This window comes from Salvia miltiorrhiza, chromosome 4, assembly GCF_028751815.1.
Source record: "Salvia miltiorrhiza cultivar Shanhuang (shh) chromosome 4, IMPLAD_Smil_shh, whole genome shotgun sequence".
In the NCBI taxonomy this organism is placed as follows: domain Eukaryota; kingdom Viridiplantae; phylum Streptophyta; class Magnoliopsida; order Lamiales; family Lamiaceae; genus Salvia; species Salvia miltiorrhiza.
Genome location: NC_080390.1, coordinates 47,415,919 through 47,434,253, shown reverse-complemented (window position 1 = coordinate 47,434,253; position 18,335 = coordinate 47,415,919). Strand labels below are relative to the sequence as shown.

At 35.6% G+C, this 18,335-nt stretch overlaps 2 protein-coding genes and 1 non-coding gene across 3 annotated transcripts; 2 read left to right on the top strand and 1 right to left on the bottom strand.

The window, feature by feature from the left end:
• The first annotated feature begins 2,945 nt into the window (after nucleotides 1-2,945).
• On the top strand, nucleotides 2,946-8,219 carry LOC131023878 (U-box domain-containing protein 5-like). Its single transcript, XM_057953514.1, has 6 exons — nucleotides 2,946-3,611; nucleotides 4,453-4,541; nucleotides 4,965-5,150; nucleotides 5,554-5,661; nucleotides 5,952-7,033; nucleotides 7,215-8,219. Exons 2-6 carry the CDS (start codon nucleotides 4,488-4,490, stop codon nucleotides 7,951-7,953), a joined length of 2,169 nt encoding a protein of 722 aa, XP_057809497.1. The 5' UTR covers nucleotides 2,946-3,611; nucleotides 4,453-4,487; the 3' UTR covers nucleotides 7,954-8,219.
• Nucleotides 8,220-8,693: 474 nt separating this feature from the next.
• Nucleotides 8,694-8,767, top strand: TRNAN-GUU (transfer RNA asparagine (anticodon GUU)). Its single transcript has one exon. It is a non-coding gene; the product is annotated as a tRNA-Asn (tRNA).
• A 926-nt stretch (nucleotides 8,768-9,693) lies between these two features.
• On the bottom strand, nucleotides 9,694-13,474 carry LOC131023877 (tubby-like F-box protein 5). The gene is made up of 5 exons (XM_057953513.1): nucleotides 13,133-13,474; nucleotides 12,192-12,564; nucleotides 12,012-12,099; nucleotides 10,664-10,793; nucleotides 9,694-10,581 (listed from the first exon to the last, which is right to left on the bottom strand). Exons 2-5 carry the CDS (start codon nucleotides 12,537-12,539, stop codon nucleotides 9,909-9,911), a joined length of 1,239 nt encoding a protein of 412 aa, XP_057809496.1. The 5' UTR covers nucleotides 12,540-12,564; nucleotides 13,133-13,474; the 3' UTR covers nucleotides 9,694-9,908.
• Between the last annotated feature and the right edge of the window lie 4,861 nt (nucleotides 13,475-18,335).

Below are 18,335 nucleotides of genomic sequence, written 5' to 3'. Positions count from 1 at the left end.
ATATACAACATGATAGGAATCTCTTCTAACCTATTGACACACTAGTAACGCGAAGTCGCGAATTCACTAAATTTCTTGAGTTAAATTGGCTAACATGTGTCTATTCAACTATTCTATCAACCTATCAGACGTTATGACCCATGAATCTCTCATTCGAAGTGAATCATTTTACGAGTCTCTCGCTCAAGTTGAATCAGGCTGATTGTTAAGTAGGATATTCGAACAATAATGTCAGCAAAGACTGCATCCGGCAATAACCTTTTCTTTGTGTATATCGATTCAGAATGCAATGTACTTCCCCTCTATTTATAGAAGTCTTGATGCCTTAAAGTGCCTAACGTAGCAAGACTGTTTTGAGTGAAGAAGTTATGGCCTCCCAAACTTCAGCACAAAGGGCTCCACAATACTTGCTCTAAAAGCCTATAACAACTTTGCCAGCAAGCTTTGGCTTGGTCGTTCTTGTTTATTTATTCTTATTTTGATTTGTGACACAATGAAATAATTTTATATTAAAAATCATTAATTAATTTGCAGTTCGAGTTCACTATGATATGTGAATTACAATTCACTATATTAAGAAATCCTCTTAATCAAGTAGATGATATGCAATAGGATACAAATTCCTTCTAACCTATCGACATGTTAGAAAACAAAGTGATCACTAGACTTATTCTGAGCTAAATTGAACTAATAAGTGTCCATTCAACTATTCTATCAACCTAGACAATGAACCACATCTCAGTTGATAAGAAACTTCATTTCAATCAATAGGTTGGGGGTTCGAGTAATCACGAGGAGAAATGGAAAACCATTATTGATCTTATTTGAATGAAGAAATAAAGAAAGAAAAAAAATTATTCCATTAACTTATCAATACACAAGAATTTATTAGTCTCCCACTCAAAGTGAAGCAGTTCACCAGTCTTCAACTCAAGGTGAACTAAATTGATTATCGGTTAGAATGTTGAAATAATAAGCTTAACGACATTATTATTCAATAATGACATGAATTGGTGTCAAATACAACTTATTTCTTCTATGTTTATAGAGGTCTTGACACTTGAAGACTAAGAAATGAATGACTGAAGACGTGGCTAATAAGTGCTTGAGCCCTAGCCCAAATTTGAACTCAAAATATACTTGAAGATCAAATCTTAATCACTCTTTCTATCTCCATGCTTTGATTAAGTTTCCTTTATTTACTTTTTTTCATTTGAAAAAGCGACATTAAAATCTATAAGCATTACTACATTCGTCCCACTTATCTTGGCACATTTGCTTCAGGCATGGACCAGAGATTAAGAATAAAGTGTTAAGAATATAAAGTAGGTATATATGGATCATTTATTTAATGTGTGTAGAGAAGATAAGAATCAATTCTATTTTTGAAAAGTATCATTATAAATGGGATAAATTAAAGATAAGTGGGACGTTGAGAGTATTACAATATACTATCATAGACTATGACGGTGTTTGGCTAAGCTTATAAGTTGTTTAGAAGCTTATAAATTCTTTCAAAGGTTTGGCAAAAAAAGCTCATAAACAACTTATAAGTTCTAATAATAAGCTCTCCAAAAAATAATTTCTCTACCCCGACTTATTTTGTCAAAATCTTATATGTGAACAATTATTTTATAAATAATAGTCTACTATAATTTGTTATTTTCACCATATACAATCTCAAGTTTATCTCTCTCTACGATTTTATCTCTTTAACTGAAAGTTCTCTTTGTTTAATTATAGATTCTCTCTTGAGCTTATAAGGTTAATTATCCCAACACTTTGACAATTTATAAGCTCTTAGAGCATCCGTCGCGGAGCGAGCGCAGGGCCGACTCGCACGAGCCCCCTGCCATTGCTGAGCTGGGGAGGCGTGAGCAGTGCGTAGAAGTCCTAGGCAGGTTCGGGAGGAAAGAGATAAAGGTGCGTGTGATATACACACCAATGAAATAAAATAAAAATTATTGTTTTTATAATCAATTTTTTTATAAAATCATTTAAAACAAGTAATATTTTAATTTTGACTAAATGTAGCTTCATTAATTATAATGTACTAAGCATTGTAGAGAAACCTACACTTTTCAATGTGAAATTCAATACAAAATTAACTAAATATAGCTTCACTATTTATAATGTACTAAACATTGTAGGAAAACATACAATTTTTTTGAAACCTACACTTTTCAATGTGGATTTAATACAAAATCAACTTAATGTACCTTCATAGTGTACTACACATTGTAGAGACGCATACACTTTTTAATGTGAGATTCAATATAAAATCAACATAATGTAGCTTCCAAATAATTTTAATTGTATAATTTTCCATTCCATTTTTTAATTATGAATTTTTAAAATCATTACTTTTTATTATCATTTGTTTTTAAAATTCAATATTTATTTTAATCTACAATTGCATTTAAAATAAAGATAAAATATAAATGGAAATTATTTTAGTATTTTTTATAAATTCAATTAATGTATGATTTTTTAATGTAATTTTAGTTTTTAATTAATGTAGGATTGAATTTGAATTTTAAATGCAATTTATGTTGTTAATTTAATATTTAATTTAATTTAATTTAAAAGCACAATAAATATAAAGATAAAATAAAAAAAGTAAAGAGTCCGAATGCTGCAGATAGCCCACTGAGAAGAAGAGACTAAAAAATAATGTGGTCCATTTAAAATCTTCTCAAAGAGCTCTCGACTAATCTTAAAACATCTTATAAACTTTAAAAATTTATAAATTATTTAAAATTAAAATAAACTTACCAAACACTCTCTATATCACAATAAATAGAGATGGCAAAATATATACATTTCTCATAATGAGGCACTATATTAATTATTGGAACCTGAAGATAATCACTAAATAAAATAAAGCATAATAATAATAGTTAGTGTACAAGTAAAATAAGATTCTTGCTTTTCTTTAAGAAAAGTTGATGGTTGACTGCTTCCACAACTTCAACCACCATTGCTACTCCCACAGTTCACCAAATTATCTTCTCGTCACGCCCAAATTCATGTAAACACCAAAAAAGCTAACAATTATAATAAAGAGACAATCTTTCTTCGTGGTTCCTGCTTTTGAGTTTTGACCACAATTAAGTAACTGATGCTTTAATTCCAAGAGCCCACTCTCTCTCTCTCTCTCTCTCTCTCTCTCTCTCTGCATTCATTAAGAGAAAGCAAGGCGACCCACATCATCATGTTCGGTTCTGCCTTTTGGATTGGGTTCTGATTTGAAGGGTCGAATTGGATTGCCATGAAAAATTTGTTTGGTGGGCGCCTTAATTGTGGTTCAAGCACCTCAACCAAAAGGGTTTAGGCGTTGTGCAGCTGCCTTTTCAGTTTGATGTACACATCCACGACCTTAAGATTGTAATCTTGAGATAAAGTTGGCATCTTTTTTCCATTTGGGAATAAAGATACATACGTGTAGTTCCAGTTTGTACTGTTTTTACTCTTCTGGGCCGATTCCGGATAGAGAAAAAGCCGGCCTCAAGCATCATATTCCACTGCTCAAAGATATTCTGCTGCGGCTTCAAGAAAATTTGTGGCGAAAGGATTCTTTTTTTGTGTGTGTGGCATGAACATCATAGGGGGTAAGGGATTTCCATGTATTACATTTGATCTCTGAAATTCATTCTTTACGAATTTCGGTTTTGATTACTCTGTTTTCCGTTTGCTGTTGCTTTACATGGAGTTTTTAGTTTGTAGATGACCGCTTCAGTGTCATTTAATTCATATCTGATGCATTTTGATCTATTGGGAGGAGAAAAACAATGATCTACAATGTGTTAGGTTGGAAGAAAATGTTTTGTGATCAAATTTCTTAATATGTAGTAATGGTTTATTGTAATTATGAGATATCTACATGTTGGTAAAAATCTTGTGGTTGTATAAGTTCAAAATCAGATTTGTCAGATGCTGTAGTTTCTTATGCAAGTAGTTATTAATATAGGATATCACGGAGTTCAAAGAATTTTTGTTATTCTTGATGTCGAAACAAACAGTGCTAAGATTATGTGATTCAAGTGGAACGAGAAGCAAACACATTCGAGTATATACATTCTTAAGATACAGACTGTATTCTTGGTTGCTAGACTAGCTGTAATATGGGAAAGGTTGAAGAATTACAAGTGATGCATGGAAAATGCATTTTAATTTGACATGCTAGTGACTTATACCTTGCTAAATATGTAGATTTACACTTGGGTCATTGAATCAGGTTAGTTACTCTGGGACAAGTCGAGTTGGAAATTGATGATTTTTTTTCCCCACATGAATTGCTCTGTAGAAAAATTTGTACTTTATATGGTTCATAAATGGAAATTTGATGTTATGACTTATATGAATGTTTGTGTAATCTTATTAGTACTATATTTGAGAGGTTAATTGGCTGGTAGTCGCATGTTGGGATTTAATTATGTCCTTTTTGGGCAGCTGAAGGTTTCTAATCTGGGAAAGTTGTTTCCTCAATGGGAAATCATGCCGAAATTATTGAAGGACTGCCACCAACTCAGACCATCAAGGTATAACTACTACCCTCTAGCTCTAGTCCCTTTTTATATTTCTAGATAGGGTGTTTAATGTATGTCCTGGAAGAGGCTACTCAAACCTCGGAATTTCTCAGAGTTTTTTAAATTATAATTTGTATTCTACAATTTCTTTCTTTCATTCGGTCTTGAAAGGACACTTTGATGTTTCAACAAGAATAGTGAAAGTATACCCCATTTTTGGCCGAGGTTGCTGTTTCAACAAAAATCTTTCCTTATCAGTAAAAAGTGTTATGTTTATGCTTCTATCAAATTTCAAATGGTCCATCCGTCAAGTGTTTTTACATCATAATCATATATGTTATTTCAAATTCGAGGTAGTTCATCTACAATAAGTTAAGGGGCTCTTCATTTATCAAATTCTTTGTTTAAGAACTCGAGATATAAATATGATTGCAGGTACACGCTCAAATGTGTTCAGAACTATATAAGGTGGTCGTCCGAGTTTCAAAGAATTTTCCAGAAATAGAATCAGCCCGCCCTCGATGCTCTTCAGGAATAGAGGCACTTTGCTTGTTAAACAATGGTATTGTCAAAGCCAAGTCTCTGCTGCAGCACTGTAGTGAGTCGAGTGTACTTTATCTGGTACGTATCTCTCTCTGCTTCAGTTAGGCGTATGATGGAGCTTATATTTATCCTATTGATATGAAATTCTTGCTTTTTCCTCAAGATGTGATGGTGTGTATGCCGTCACATTCTTCAAGGTGCATGAGTATGAATATGAATAATTCATAAGATGTTCTTGAAGTGAAGTGGCAAAATGAGAAATCATGTGATGTTCAAATAACTTAATGATCTGATGGTTTTATCCTCTCGTGCCCATAAATGTGGAATCTTGGTATATAAAGTACAACCGTAGGATTGTAAGATATATGTCTTGCCAGCCTGACCTGCATCATGCTGCAGCACATAACATGCTACAGAAATTTCTTTTTCTGTATGTAATCTCTATTTTGTATTAACTTTCAATATTCATTAAATTCTTTAGGCACTTACCGGAGAGGCAATATTGTCCAGATGTAAAAAATCGAGAAATTTATTGGAGCAGAGTCTCTGCCAAATTCAATCTATGGTCCCAGTGATGTTGGCTGCAAAGGTGAGGAATCAAGACATCTATGCTATAAAGAATTCTCTGTGTGTTCGAAGTAGTGTTATCTCCTCTTAGAAATAAACCATGTGTAATATTCATTATAAGTGGTTTACACATTTCACTTTGTAGAGTAAAGAAATAATATAGAAGATCATCTTAAACAACTGCCTGTGTCTTCTCAAATAAGTCTTTCGTTTTTCTTCACTAAATAATGATAAGACACATCATTTTCCTTATTGCAATTTTACATAGTACTGCTGATGAAGTCTTATGTTCTCTCCGTTATTTTCCATCAGATTTCTGGAATAATTGCTGATCTCAGGAGTGCAGCTTTCTATTTGGATCCATCTGAAGAGGAAGCTGGACGGGTTCTGCGGGAATTGCTTCACAGATATGGCTCGACGGTTGATTCAACAGAGGAAGCTGCACTTGCTGCTATTCACACTGTTTCCTCCTGTCTTCGTATTTCATCACAAAAGGCTCTACTGATTGAGAAAAGATCCCTCAAAAGGTTGCTTGACAAATTTGGCGAAAATGAACCAAGCAAGAGGAAGATCTTGATATTCTTCCTCAATCTTCTGAAAAAATATGGAAAGGTTATAGCAGAAACGCAAAAGGACAACGCTTCATCAGAGCGTGGTAATCCTTTCCAGATTACAAACCCATATCTTTTAACAGATGATGTGGATCTCCGTGCAGATTATAGGTCTAATGAAGCTCATATCGACATTTTAAGCAGGCCCGTGCCACCCGAGGAATTCATATGCCCTCTATCATCGAGGTTAATGTATGACCCTGTCGTCATTGCATCAGGGCAAACTTATGAAAGGATGTGGATCCAAAAGTGGTTCGATGAAGGTCACGATACTTGCCCCAAGACTAATGTAAAGCTGCCTAATTTGTCTTTCACATCAAATACCACTATGAAGGATCTAATTATCAAGTGGTCTGCAATGCATAGTGTGTCTGTTCCCGACCCAAAAATGCAAGAGGGACTTCTTATGTCTTGGGATTCCATCACTTCCGTTGCTAGTCTGACCAATTCCATGAATGATCTAAATCTTCCACTGGATTACAGCAATGTGTCAATCGAATCTAGTCACAGTTCAGAACACTTGAGCACCAAGATCAGTGACGAAGTGAGACTTGATTGGGTATTTCTATCGAAATTCAGTACACTTCCCTGGGATTCTCAGTGCAATGCAGTTGAGGGTGTCAAGAATCTACTGATACACAATGAGCAATCTTGGTCGGGTATCCCGTCAAGAAAGTTTGTCCAACTAATTCTTGGATTTTTGAAGGACGCCCACGACCTTCATGACATGGAAGCGCAGATGACAGGATGTCTGCTATTGTATGAGGTGGTGCAGAAGCAGGGGTAATTATAATTCTACTTGAATCTGGAGTACTGTTTCTTGTATTCACACAATTAAGAGTATTTCAGTTCTATACTATTAATTGATGCCATTAAAGCCTTAACTTTTCATTTCAGTCATGAAGCACTCATTAGTTGAGATAGTTGCAGCTGGTAATCTACTTTTGTCTTTGTGGCATTACAGAAACAGTGTTTCGTATGTGAAGGAAGACGAGTATGGTCTGTTAGCATCGCTTCTTGATACAGAGGTCTCTAAGCAAGCTCTCTCCATATTGGGGGAGCTGTCTAACCACCAACAATGTGGTCAGCAAATTGCTGCTTCGGGTGCTCTCGTTGGCATCTTTAACATACTCGACAGCCAGATTCAGGAACTGCTGGAACCAGCCTTGAAGATACTGAGCAATTTGTCTTCAAACGGTGATGTTGGTTCTTTCATCATTCCTTCAAAATTGATTCCCAAACTAATCCCACTTTTTGAAGACGATAGTTTGGCAAGTTACTGCATAGCCATTCTGAAGAACTTGTGTGACAACAATCAAGAGGCTAGAGTTGCTGTTGCTGACACAGATGGTTGTATTGCTGCAATCGCCAGACTGCTTGAGAGAGACGATCGAGAAGACCAAGAGCACGCAGTCTCGATACTCCTTATGCTGTGCTCACAGCGTGTTGAATTCTGTCAGTTGGTCATGGAGGAGGGCGTTATCCCCGGCCTTTGCAGCATCTCTCTCAATGGGAACAAAGGAGCAATGGTGAGGGCCACGGAACTGCTGCGGATTCTGAAAAAGGATACTGCTGGAGAAAACTCTGGAAACGAAGATGCTAGTAAAGACGCTACGCCACAATGGAATGATAGAAATCCTCCTAAAGCATCAGGATTTTTGGGGAAACTTTTCACCAAATCAAGTGCAAAGAAGAAGAAATAGAACAACTCAAATAAGGTAGTGTATCGGAATATGGCTTGTTCATAGCTTTAGCTGTTGAAGTAGATTGAGAATTGAAGATATTAGTCTGATATGATATAGTTAGCTGATGATTAGTATTACATTTAATACTATTTTCGTAGAAGGTTTTTGATCCAAGACGACCAACTGTGGTCATAGATAGGTTTGTATAGCATTTTCTGGTTATGTTGATTTGGTGTACACATTTCACGAGGGTTTTTAATTCTATATTAATCCTTATGAAACTAGCTGTGAATTAATTCCTTCATTTTTATTTTTTTAAGATTACGTTTTTGTTAGAAATGTATAAGGACGTTTTTTTTATTATTTTTATATCGATCACATTCTTACTTCATTGATATCATAAGTGCATTATCCCCTCATCTATTTAGTAGCTATTGTTCTCTTGTACCCATCTCTATTCTCGTTCAAATGCATAAATAATTTTGAGAATTTTAAAAATATTTCAAATAACTATAATAAGTATTAGAAGTATAACAAATGGTCTCAGGCTTGAAATCTTTAAACTTGTAAGTTTGTAACCGAGGTACCTACTGTACGAATACCCAACAATTTTCCAAAGTCACATAATTTATTTTTTCTGATTATTGCTTTATTTGTTCGGGACATTTTTCTTTACTCTTCCCTTTTCTTTTGCCTTTTTCTTAATTCCATATCATTTCAACGTATAAAAAAGAAAAATGTTGATTAATTAACAATTAGCTGGAATAGCTCAGTTGGTTAGAGCGTGTGGCTGTTAACCACAAGGTCGAAGGTTCAACCCCTTCTTCTAGCGACTTTAAAAATTTTTTTTGTAAGAACTTCAATCTCTTGTATTTAAATTTTATTTATTAATTATGAACTTTTAATTTTTTTTTGAAAAATCTTCAATCTCTTATATTTAAATTTTATTATTAATTATGAATAATTCTTAATTAGGGTTGTCATATCTAATTACCCCTAATAATATTCTTTGCATCTAATTTTAATTATTTTCTTTGAAAAACTTTCAATTTGTTGTATTTAAATTTTATTTATTAATTATGAATAATTCTATTTCTTTGAAAAACCTTCAAATTGTTGTATTTAAATTTTATTTATTAATTATGAATCATTCTTTATTAGGTTATCATATCTAATTAGTGCTAATAGTTTATTACATTTAATTTCATTTTTATAGTTAATTTTCATTATTTTTAGCATTTAATTTTAATATTTTAGTTAATAATTAATTAGTTCGGTTGATTATTCCATGCTAGTGTATCACTTTTGATTTTTCCCCTTCAGTTTCAGTTTTTTGTATTTCAATTTATTTTGTAATTGTAAATTAGGGTTGACTATATCTAATTACAGTATATAATTATACTACAAGATTTCTTTCAATTTTTTAGTCAATACTTGATTATTAGGATTCGTGATGTTAAATAATGTCTGTTTTTAATAATATAAGTGAGACACATAATAAAATATTAAAAGAGAGGACCCTAACCCTTTATTTTGTACTATTATTCATCACTTTTAAGAATTTTCACATGGATACCAGATTAATTTCCGATATAGATTTCCCAATAAATTTCAATCTTTCAACTAAATTCGCTAAAGAACCGAATATAACCAATGTTTTTGCCATAAAGATTGATCATTTCATACCAAGTTGCAGCTGCAATTTTCAATTGTATATTTAAGTTGCATAACATTTACCCATATTTAGAAGATACTCCATAAAAGGGTGAATCATCAAATCTTTGATATGACTAAACATGGTATATACATGGAAGCTAGTTCTCGCAACATTCATAACAAATTTTATATCCCAAATCATAGTCTCATCTGAGCTTCTATGTTACTATAAGCTACTACCTGCACAGTAAAGGCTCTCGATAAACATAGTCTCATCCCTCCGGAAGCTAGACGATGATCTTGATGTACATAATCCATCATTCACAGGCCGGTTTGGTGTCGAAGCTGCTCAAGCAGATTGCAAAAGCTTGAAATGCAGAAAGGGGGTAGCGATAATCCATTGTAAAAATGTCTTTCCCAATCTTCCCGAACTGCAAAATTACCTTGTCCTGTTCTGCAGCAGGAATATTTAGCGAAGGGTCGATAGCAGCCACAAGCTGGAAGTTTTTAACAGATGCTACTGTTACACGGCCTTTGAAATTCAGGCACCAGCATTGTAAGTGTTCGTGCCACCTTGGGGCCTTGTTTTTCAGAACGAGCGCCTCTCCACAATGTGGTGTTGGTCCCGGTGAAGTTGTGAGGTTTGGGGAGCTGAAAGATATAGCCGGTTCCTTTTCTTTCGAAATCCTTAGTGCCGGAGACTTGTCATCACTATACTGAGGAAATGATGTCGGGGTTGGGGCAACGCCCCCCTCCTGAATAGAAGAGACTGGAATCGAGAGCATTGTGCAATGCATTCTTCTAGGGCCTCTTGTGCGGAGAACGTTGAGTTCATAGGAAATGGTGGCCACACTGTAGTTATAAGCAGGTAATTTGGGAGAAACTTGCTTAGCATTAAATCTTCGACTGTGCCGACTCCTATGCTGAATTGCAGCATCATTTGGAGATTGGCTATCATATATGGTAAACTTGGTGCCCAGGAAATTAGATCTGATCACAGAAATACAATCTTGTTAGATTAGAAGAAAGTAATAGATTCAGATGAAAATGGTGTATGAGATGGCGTGCCTACCTAAGTTTTCCAACATAAGTGTTGCTGGCTCGAGAAAAATCATCAGCCACCAGAGAAATTAAGAAATCTGTGCTTGTCGCCCTCCTCATCTTTCTGGCTGTCAGCAATAATTTATCGCTCTCGTCTTCAGCTGCCAATTTAGATTCATTAATCAGCAGAAGGCATCCCAGCGACTAACAATACACTATCTAATTGAATTGCTGAAGCGATTAAACTCATCCACAAAAGGATCCAAATTATTACGTGTAAATAAAGGAAAAATATATTTCAAGAACCCAGAGACAAATGGCCTTTATTTTGTCCTTCTTAACCCAGATTCATCCTATTTGAAGGCAGAGTATGAACATCATTCAAGTTCACTAAAACATAGCTGAGCTGTATCAACTTTAAATGTTTGATTTATTTCCCATAACCCTGATTATTCTCCAATAAGTCTGCAAATGTGATTCCATCCTCGTAGCAATCTACTTATGGAAAGTAACAATAATAAGTCGGAACATATAATTTATATTAGAGGCAATTACTTCGGCATGAAAGGAACAATAATAAGTAGGGAGAAAACACCCTTTACAGTCATTTTTGGATTTAGGTAAATTACATGCTTCACCTGGATCCTGGAATACCCTTGCGGAAGATTACAACTGATGCACTCTAGATGCCTTTTATTCCACATTGTAGTTAAGAAACATGTACATGCATTTTTACACGATGGTTATCATAAGTAAAAGCAATCACACAATGGTGTACCTTCACTATTTAAATACCAAGTAGATTATCAGAAGGAAAACACTTTACGGTTTACATAGCTGAAGTTTGAAACAAGCAGATATACCCTGTTTGCATCCCCGTGCAAACTATTCTTGATTTCATATTATTTCTCTGGAGCTTGTTCACTCATGTTGCTCAGATGCATTATTCTATGCATAGTGGAGAGGCAGTGAGTTCAGAAAGTGATTTCCATACTGTTGTAGGTCAATGTGGGAAAAGAGGATGAATTATGATGAACTTTGCAGATTGGATTTAAACCATGGAGCAACAGGCATGGAAGTGGCCTAAAGAACAAGGCAATTCCCGGATGAGACAATTGTTTTGTATATGTACATGGAGGACACATATTTCATAAGAGACCACTTAAAAGACCTATTACAAAACTACAAAAGTAAGCCAAAATATTAATTTCCAAGCCGAGCATGTAAAATGCATTGATGTATAAATACATAGTTTATTAATCAACATTGTTAAGTCCTGATGCATAAGCAATTAAGCCTTTTGAAGATAAAAGTATGTAGTTTGGGAAATCATAGAAACAATGCAAAACCAAATTATCTAAGTGAATAAAACAACTTACATGGGGTCAGGCCAAAACACAGACGATAGGTAGAGGTTGCTCTATCCCTCTTGATAAAGCATTGGACTGGAGCATCTCGAGGTCCCGGCTTGAAGCAATAAAATGAACCACATAAGATTAGGTAGATAAAAATCATCCTCAGAAACAGGTCTACTACTAAGACAGACTGCACAAAAATACCTGCTTTAATGAAATGGGGAATGTCAATCTCCCACATTCCTCGGGGGTTTTAACAATTTCCTTGGTAACATCCCTCCAAGATCTACAGACTGATGCACAAGAAACAACAACCGCCCTAGCAGGCCAAGCAGTCTCACTCTCCTCAACCCTCCTAATGATATCCAAAAGCAATTCTGGTGGTAAATTTGCCCACTGCCCTTGCTCTATCGGCTCCGAAAGAATTACATCAGGGGCTACAAAAGACCTCGTATGGCTGCGCCAGTGCTTCACCTCAATCCCTCTCCTAGACATGCTGCCAATCCCATCTCTCATCTCCTTCAGCTCCCTTACAATGCTCTTGAATGACATCTTGAGCGATATCCACAATCGTTATCTTCAATGAAATATGGCAAGTCATAGGCAATCAGAAAACAATAAATAACTTCTTCGATTCGCAGAAGCACCAGATAGACTATATCTTCTTAGTACAAACAGAATCCCAATTATTTCATTTAGCTCTAATTCATTTTATCAGTCTTCCTTACGGATCTGAGACAATTATTTCAAGCTCAAATCCCAAAAGCACATAAATTGCTAAAGAATCTGTATTGAAGAAGTTTCAAAGAGAGATACACAAACACAAATCATATTTTTCCACCTTATGAATCAGTGGACCTATAGATTAAAAGGCGAAATTCCAATTAAAAAAGAAAGACGAATAATATTTATTTAAGTGTGCATTCATTAAGCTACAAGATAGAATTTTTAAACCTCTAATTTCCGAATTCTACAGATTCACGAGCGTCCGATCAAATACTTGTTTAAACCCAAACTTCAATCTTGAAATTATTATAGAATACTAACAAAAATCAAGAACTAAACCCACAGTGCAAAAAGAAAACAGAAAAGCAAGGGGGAATCTTCCAAAATTCCAGAAAATAAATTGAAGCATTCACACAAACCTGGAGAACAAATTAAGAATCAAATCGAAGAGACCAAATTCGTTGAGAACGCATAAATCGGACGAAAGCAGATTCAGATCCATAGGAATGTGAATACCCAAACCTAATCATCGTCCCTAATTCTCAGGTTTAAGCTATACATAGCTGAGCCGCAGTCTCCGCTGTGTTAACGAAAATAAAAGCAAATTGTGATCACGAGCTCAGAGAAGACAGGAAATAACAGCTGCTTTCACAATAGTGAGCGGAAGCATGCCCTGCTTTCTATGCACACCTTTAAATATGTGGTTCTCTCTCTAGATAACTATATTTATATTTATATTATATACTTTCCTCTATATCCCAAACCAAAGTATGATGATGTGAATTGGATATGTATAATTTTTTTTACTTGGAGAGTTGGGGAAGGAGAGCACTGGAGTTTGAGTCCGAGACTTCATTGTTCACACACAAGAGGTCGCACCCTTGGTGTCCCTTTCGGGACTGAATATGTATAAATTAAAAAGTAAAGAAAGAGACTTATCAAAATTAATTTGTTAAATAAAATTAATTCGTTAAATAATTTATTAAATATTTTTTTTTATAAATACTTCATTCGTCTCAACTTTTAATATTCATATTTCTATTTTAGTTCGTCCTAGATTTTGGTATTCATTTCTATCTGATGTAAAAGTAGGTGAAACTCGTATTCCACTCACAATATTAGGGGTGTGCAGCGGGTCGGACCCGGACCGACCCGCCGGGTTTGCAGACCCGAAAATTTCAGAAAAGAGGACCGACCCGGACCGAAACATTCATGCGGGCCGACCCGGGACCAGACCGAACCCAAGCAACGGGTCCGGTTCGGTCCGGGCCAGACCCGCCAATAACCTTTTTTTTTTTTTTTTCTATTTTACACTTATTCTTCCAATTATACAAACTGATTCAACAATACATATCAATTACCAAATTGATTAGAAAGGAACATTGTGTTTCCAATTACACAAATTGTTTGAAAAGAAAGTCCAGAAGGCTGCTCAATAATTATAACTAGTTTACTCAACAAATTGGGTCAAGTTATTTAGCTGTTTCGAACAGCAGTTTCCTTTCATAATTCCAAGCTCATTGAGAAATATTTCTACAGCGATACATACCAATTCCTCCCTCAAAAATAAAATAAAAAGATACATATAAATTCAGAAAATAAAAGTAATTAGAACTCGGTCTGAGTTCATTTAGCAACTCGGCGTCAATTGCAAGTTGTATACTAAAAAATCAACGAAAATACTCCAAATGACTTTGTCATGGGAAACTTAAAATAAGTTAAATAATATAAATTTTATTAAAATTATTTTAAATATTAAATATATAAAAATATAATTAATTTATAAATATATGGGTCGGTCCGGGTTCGACGGGTTCGACCGGGTTTCGACCCGGACCGACCCGACAAAATTTCGGTCCAAGCAAACTGACCCGGACCGGACCGTACATAGGTCTTGGGTCGGTCCGGTCCGGACCGAACCCGTCGGTCCGAGCGGGTTCAGTTTGGGTCTGCACACCCCTACACAATATATCCAACCATTTTATTAAAGTATATGTGAATTTCAAATGAATACTAAAAATTGGGATGAACAGAGTATTAAATATAAACGAGATTAAAAATATAAAAAACTAAAAGTTTGTTAATAAAATAGAAACATCACGCTAAACACATTTATTACAAATAGTTTGATTCATTTTATTTTTCACACAAACTTTGAGAAATTGTCCAAAAATACATAAATTTTGATTCATTTTTTTTTCACGAACTTTGAGAATTGTCTAAAAATTCAATCATATTCGTGATTTCAGGGGCTACTTAGGGCGAACTGCTACTGTCGGCATGACAAACATGATTTTCATACATCAATCTATCATGAATTGTTGTCATTTTCCTTCGTATTTTGCTTGTGAATGAGTGTTTGTGCCCTAGTATTGAGGTTTAAGATTATTTGATGCTTGGTTGTAGTTTTAGTGTGATTTCAAATAAAATCAAGGGAAAAATGGGGAAATATGAATGCATGTGGTCGAAGTACAATTCGTTAGGAGTCTGTGAACACAAACGACAATCGAATCAGAGATTGGATGAAGGAGGACGAAGCCGAGCAAGTCGACTGCGCAGGGCGCCCACAGTCGCCCTATGATCGTAGGTGGGACCGTTACCATTGACGTTTCAATCCAGGGGCACCCACGGGCCGCCTCACGATCGTGGGCATGGCCGCAAGTGCACATGTGGAATTGCTATATGTGGAAGCAAGATCGTATCCTACGAGGGATTAATGATTAGACTCTAGTGATTATCCTAACTCTTTGAACAAAGTTATTTAGACTAAGTGATATCATGATTGGTTTATTTATTAAAGGTTCCTAAACAATGAAATTGACAATTAAACTCAACAAAGTAAATGTGGATTAATGGAATGATAGAGGTGATTTAGGGACTAGAAATCAATGGATTAACAATGAACTTCAATCTAAATCAATATTATTTTTTATATGGCCTATTTATCTAGGGCGATCAAACATCTAGCTTTAGTTCCTGATGAATTAAAAATCAACACCTAATTGTCCCCTTGGGATGGCCTAGTGGATGGGGTGGTTGCCTGTTGTCCAAGAGGTCACAGGTTCGAGTACTCTCGGCCACTATTACCACCATAGGTGGGGTGTGTGAGTGGTTTGTATTATTTATTTAGAGATTTCATCAAAAAAAAAAAAATCAACACCTAACGGGGGGAGTAGGGTGTGCACCCAAAATATGTCTAACGATATAGTTAACTTCACCTCATCCAAAGATGAGTAAAAATATTGAAAAAATGTCCAATGACAAGAATTCATCTCTACCTCCCCTAAAGAGGAAAAGTTGAAAGAAAATTTTGGAAAGAATGCCCAATGGCAAGAATTCATCTCTACCTCCCCTAAAGAGGAAAAGTTGAAAGGAAATATTGAAAAAATGCCCAATGGCAAGAATTCATCTCTACCTCCCATAAAGAGGAAAAGTTGAAAGGAAATCTTGGAAAAATGTCCAATGGCAAGTCCGTCTCTAAATCACCCAACGGTGACGTTACTTTAAATCGTTTCTCAGCGACGACTCTAAACTAAAATAAAAATTACTATTATCGTTGACCGGATCTGGATCCCATTTTTTTGGATCTGGGTCTGGATCCCATTTTTTTGGATCCAATGGATCTGGACCGGATCTGAATCTAAGTAAAAAAACATGGATGTGGATCTGGACCAAGCAGGATCCGGTCCAGATCCGGCCCATTGCCATCCCTACTTATGGCTATAAATAGGACATTTTATTACTCCCTCCGTCTCACAAAAACATGAACGTTTTTTCATTTTGGGGTGTCTCACAAAAACATGAACCTTTCTATTTTAGTACATCATGGCCCACTACTACTTTTCCTTAATTAATTCATTACTCTCACAACACCTTTTAAAGTGGGACCCATTTTTCACTTACTTTAACTCTCAACTAACATTTCTTAAAACCCGTGCATTTCTCTTTGTTCATGTTTTTGTGAGACGGAGGGAGTATTAGTTTAGGGGACTTTCAACTCATTTTCTCACCATGTAAATTGTAAACACAAAAAGTATAGTGAAAAGCTCTCAAAACTCACCTGTGGATGTAGATCTAATGATCGAACCACGCAAATTATTGTGTCGTTATCAGTTCCCTCTTGGACGACTAAAACGGTAGATACAAGTCATAATTTTCGTCCCCCGTCAATTTCTAACATATAACTCCAAATAGCATAAAAGATCAATTATTCCCTCACTCAAACTCTCAACTTCCTGGTTTATTGAGATGATGTGCTTCAAGCTGCTAATCTAATGTTCATTCTTCTATCCCATATCAAACCGACATATTAGAAATGCAAAAAAGGTGGCCAACCATTCATACAAGGAAGAAATTAATATGGGGATTGAAGAGATTATAGAACACAATCAAGATATATATCAAATAAAAATGTCAATCCATTTCATAATCCACGGAGTCTAATCCCCAAATCAAGGGAAATTTAGCCACACACAGTCACAAACAAAATACCTAAATCAAGGAAACACATAATCAAAGGAAATAGGTATAAATGACAAATCTTATTTTAAGTCTTGTAATCCTCAATCTTCTTTCATCCTCTATCTTCTTCAATGCTCTTCAATTTTGGATAGTTGGGAATTGTAATGGAGGTTAGAGTTTAGAGTGGAGTGTTTGGTGAGGGTGGAATGTGTAGAATGAATCATTTCTCCCCAAATTGAAGGTTGAAATGGTGTTGAAGCTCAAAAATCGCGTCTGGGGCCCACAACTAGCCAAAGTTCGTCTTTTTTTGTGGTCATAGTATTGACATCGGTTAGAAATGGTGGAGCAAGGAGGGACCTGCGATCGGGCCCACGACCGTAGACCAAAGCGTATGGACGTTGAGAAAAGTTTGGCATAATGACCGCGGTCCCACCCGCGGCCGAGGGTGACCGCAGGGCGTTGTTCTTCACACGGTCGCTAGGCCGTGGTCGTGGGGCCTGTGCATAGCTGACTCGTGCGACTTTGATTTTCCTCGTTCGAGTTTCGATTTGACCGCTGTTTGTGCTCACAAATTCCTCTCAAATTGTACTTTTACCCCATGTTTTTACATTTCTCCAATTTTTCCTTGATTTTTTTTAAATCACGCCGAAACTACAACCAAACATCAAATCATCATAGAAACTCAGCACTAGGACACAAACACGCATTCACAAGAAAATAACAAAGAAAAACGACAACAAATCATATGAAATTGAGGTACGAAAATCATGTTTGTCACGACAATGGACATCTAACAACGGTGTCAGCGACTTCGAGAAGGAAGGGGGGTGGGTGGGTGAGGGGGAGGGGAGGTGAGGTGAGGGGTTGACGAATTTGGGGTTCTTGTGTGTGTGTTTCATGAAAGAAACGACGTCTTATAAGCTATAAATAAAATTATGTTGTTTCTCTCATCGGTCAGTCTTGTCATACTGAATTTTCCGGTGTCCATGTCAGCTTTAAATTGAAAAAAATGTCACGACGAAAATATTAAGAACGAATGTTGAAGTGATGGATTAATTTACAATGTCGTGGGGAACATCCGAAAATTCGATAAATTTACAGGCAATTAATCATTATATTTATTTGTTTAATGAATTGTGAGTATTACACATATTGAAGTGC

Coding starts and splice junctions, on each gene's coding strand:
- LOC131023878 (XM_057953514.1), top strand. CDS start 4,488: ATGGGAAATCATGCCGAAATTATTGAAGGACTGCCACCAACTCAGACC. Junction 4,542..4,964: donor CACCAACTCAGACCATCAAG/GTATAACTACTA, acceptor ATATGATTGCAG/GTACACGCTCAAATGTGTTC. Junction 5,662..5,951: donor CAGTGATGTTGGCTGCAAAG/GTGAGGAATCAA, acceptor ATTTTCCATCAG/ATTTCTGGAATAATTGCTGA.
- LOC131023877 (XM_057953513.1), bottom strand. CDS start 12,539: ATGTCATTCAAGAGCATTGTAAGGGAGCTGAAGGAGATGAGAGATGGG. Junction 10,794..12,011: donor GTGTTTTGGCCTGACCCCAT/GTAAGTTGTTTT, acceptor CTAAATTGGCAG/CTGAAGACGAGAGCGATAAA. Junction 10,582..10,663: donor ACTTATGTTGGAAAACTTAG/GTAGGCACGCCA, acceptor TTCTGTGATCAG/ATCTAATTTCCTGGGCACCA.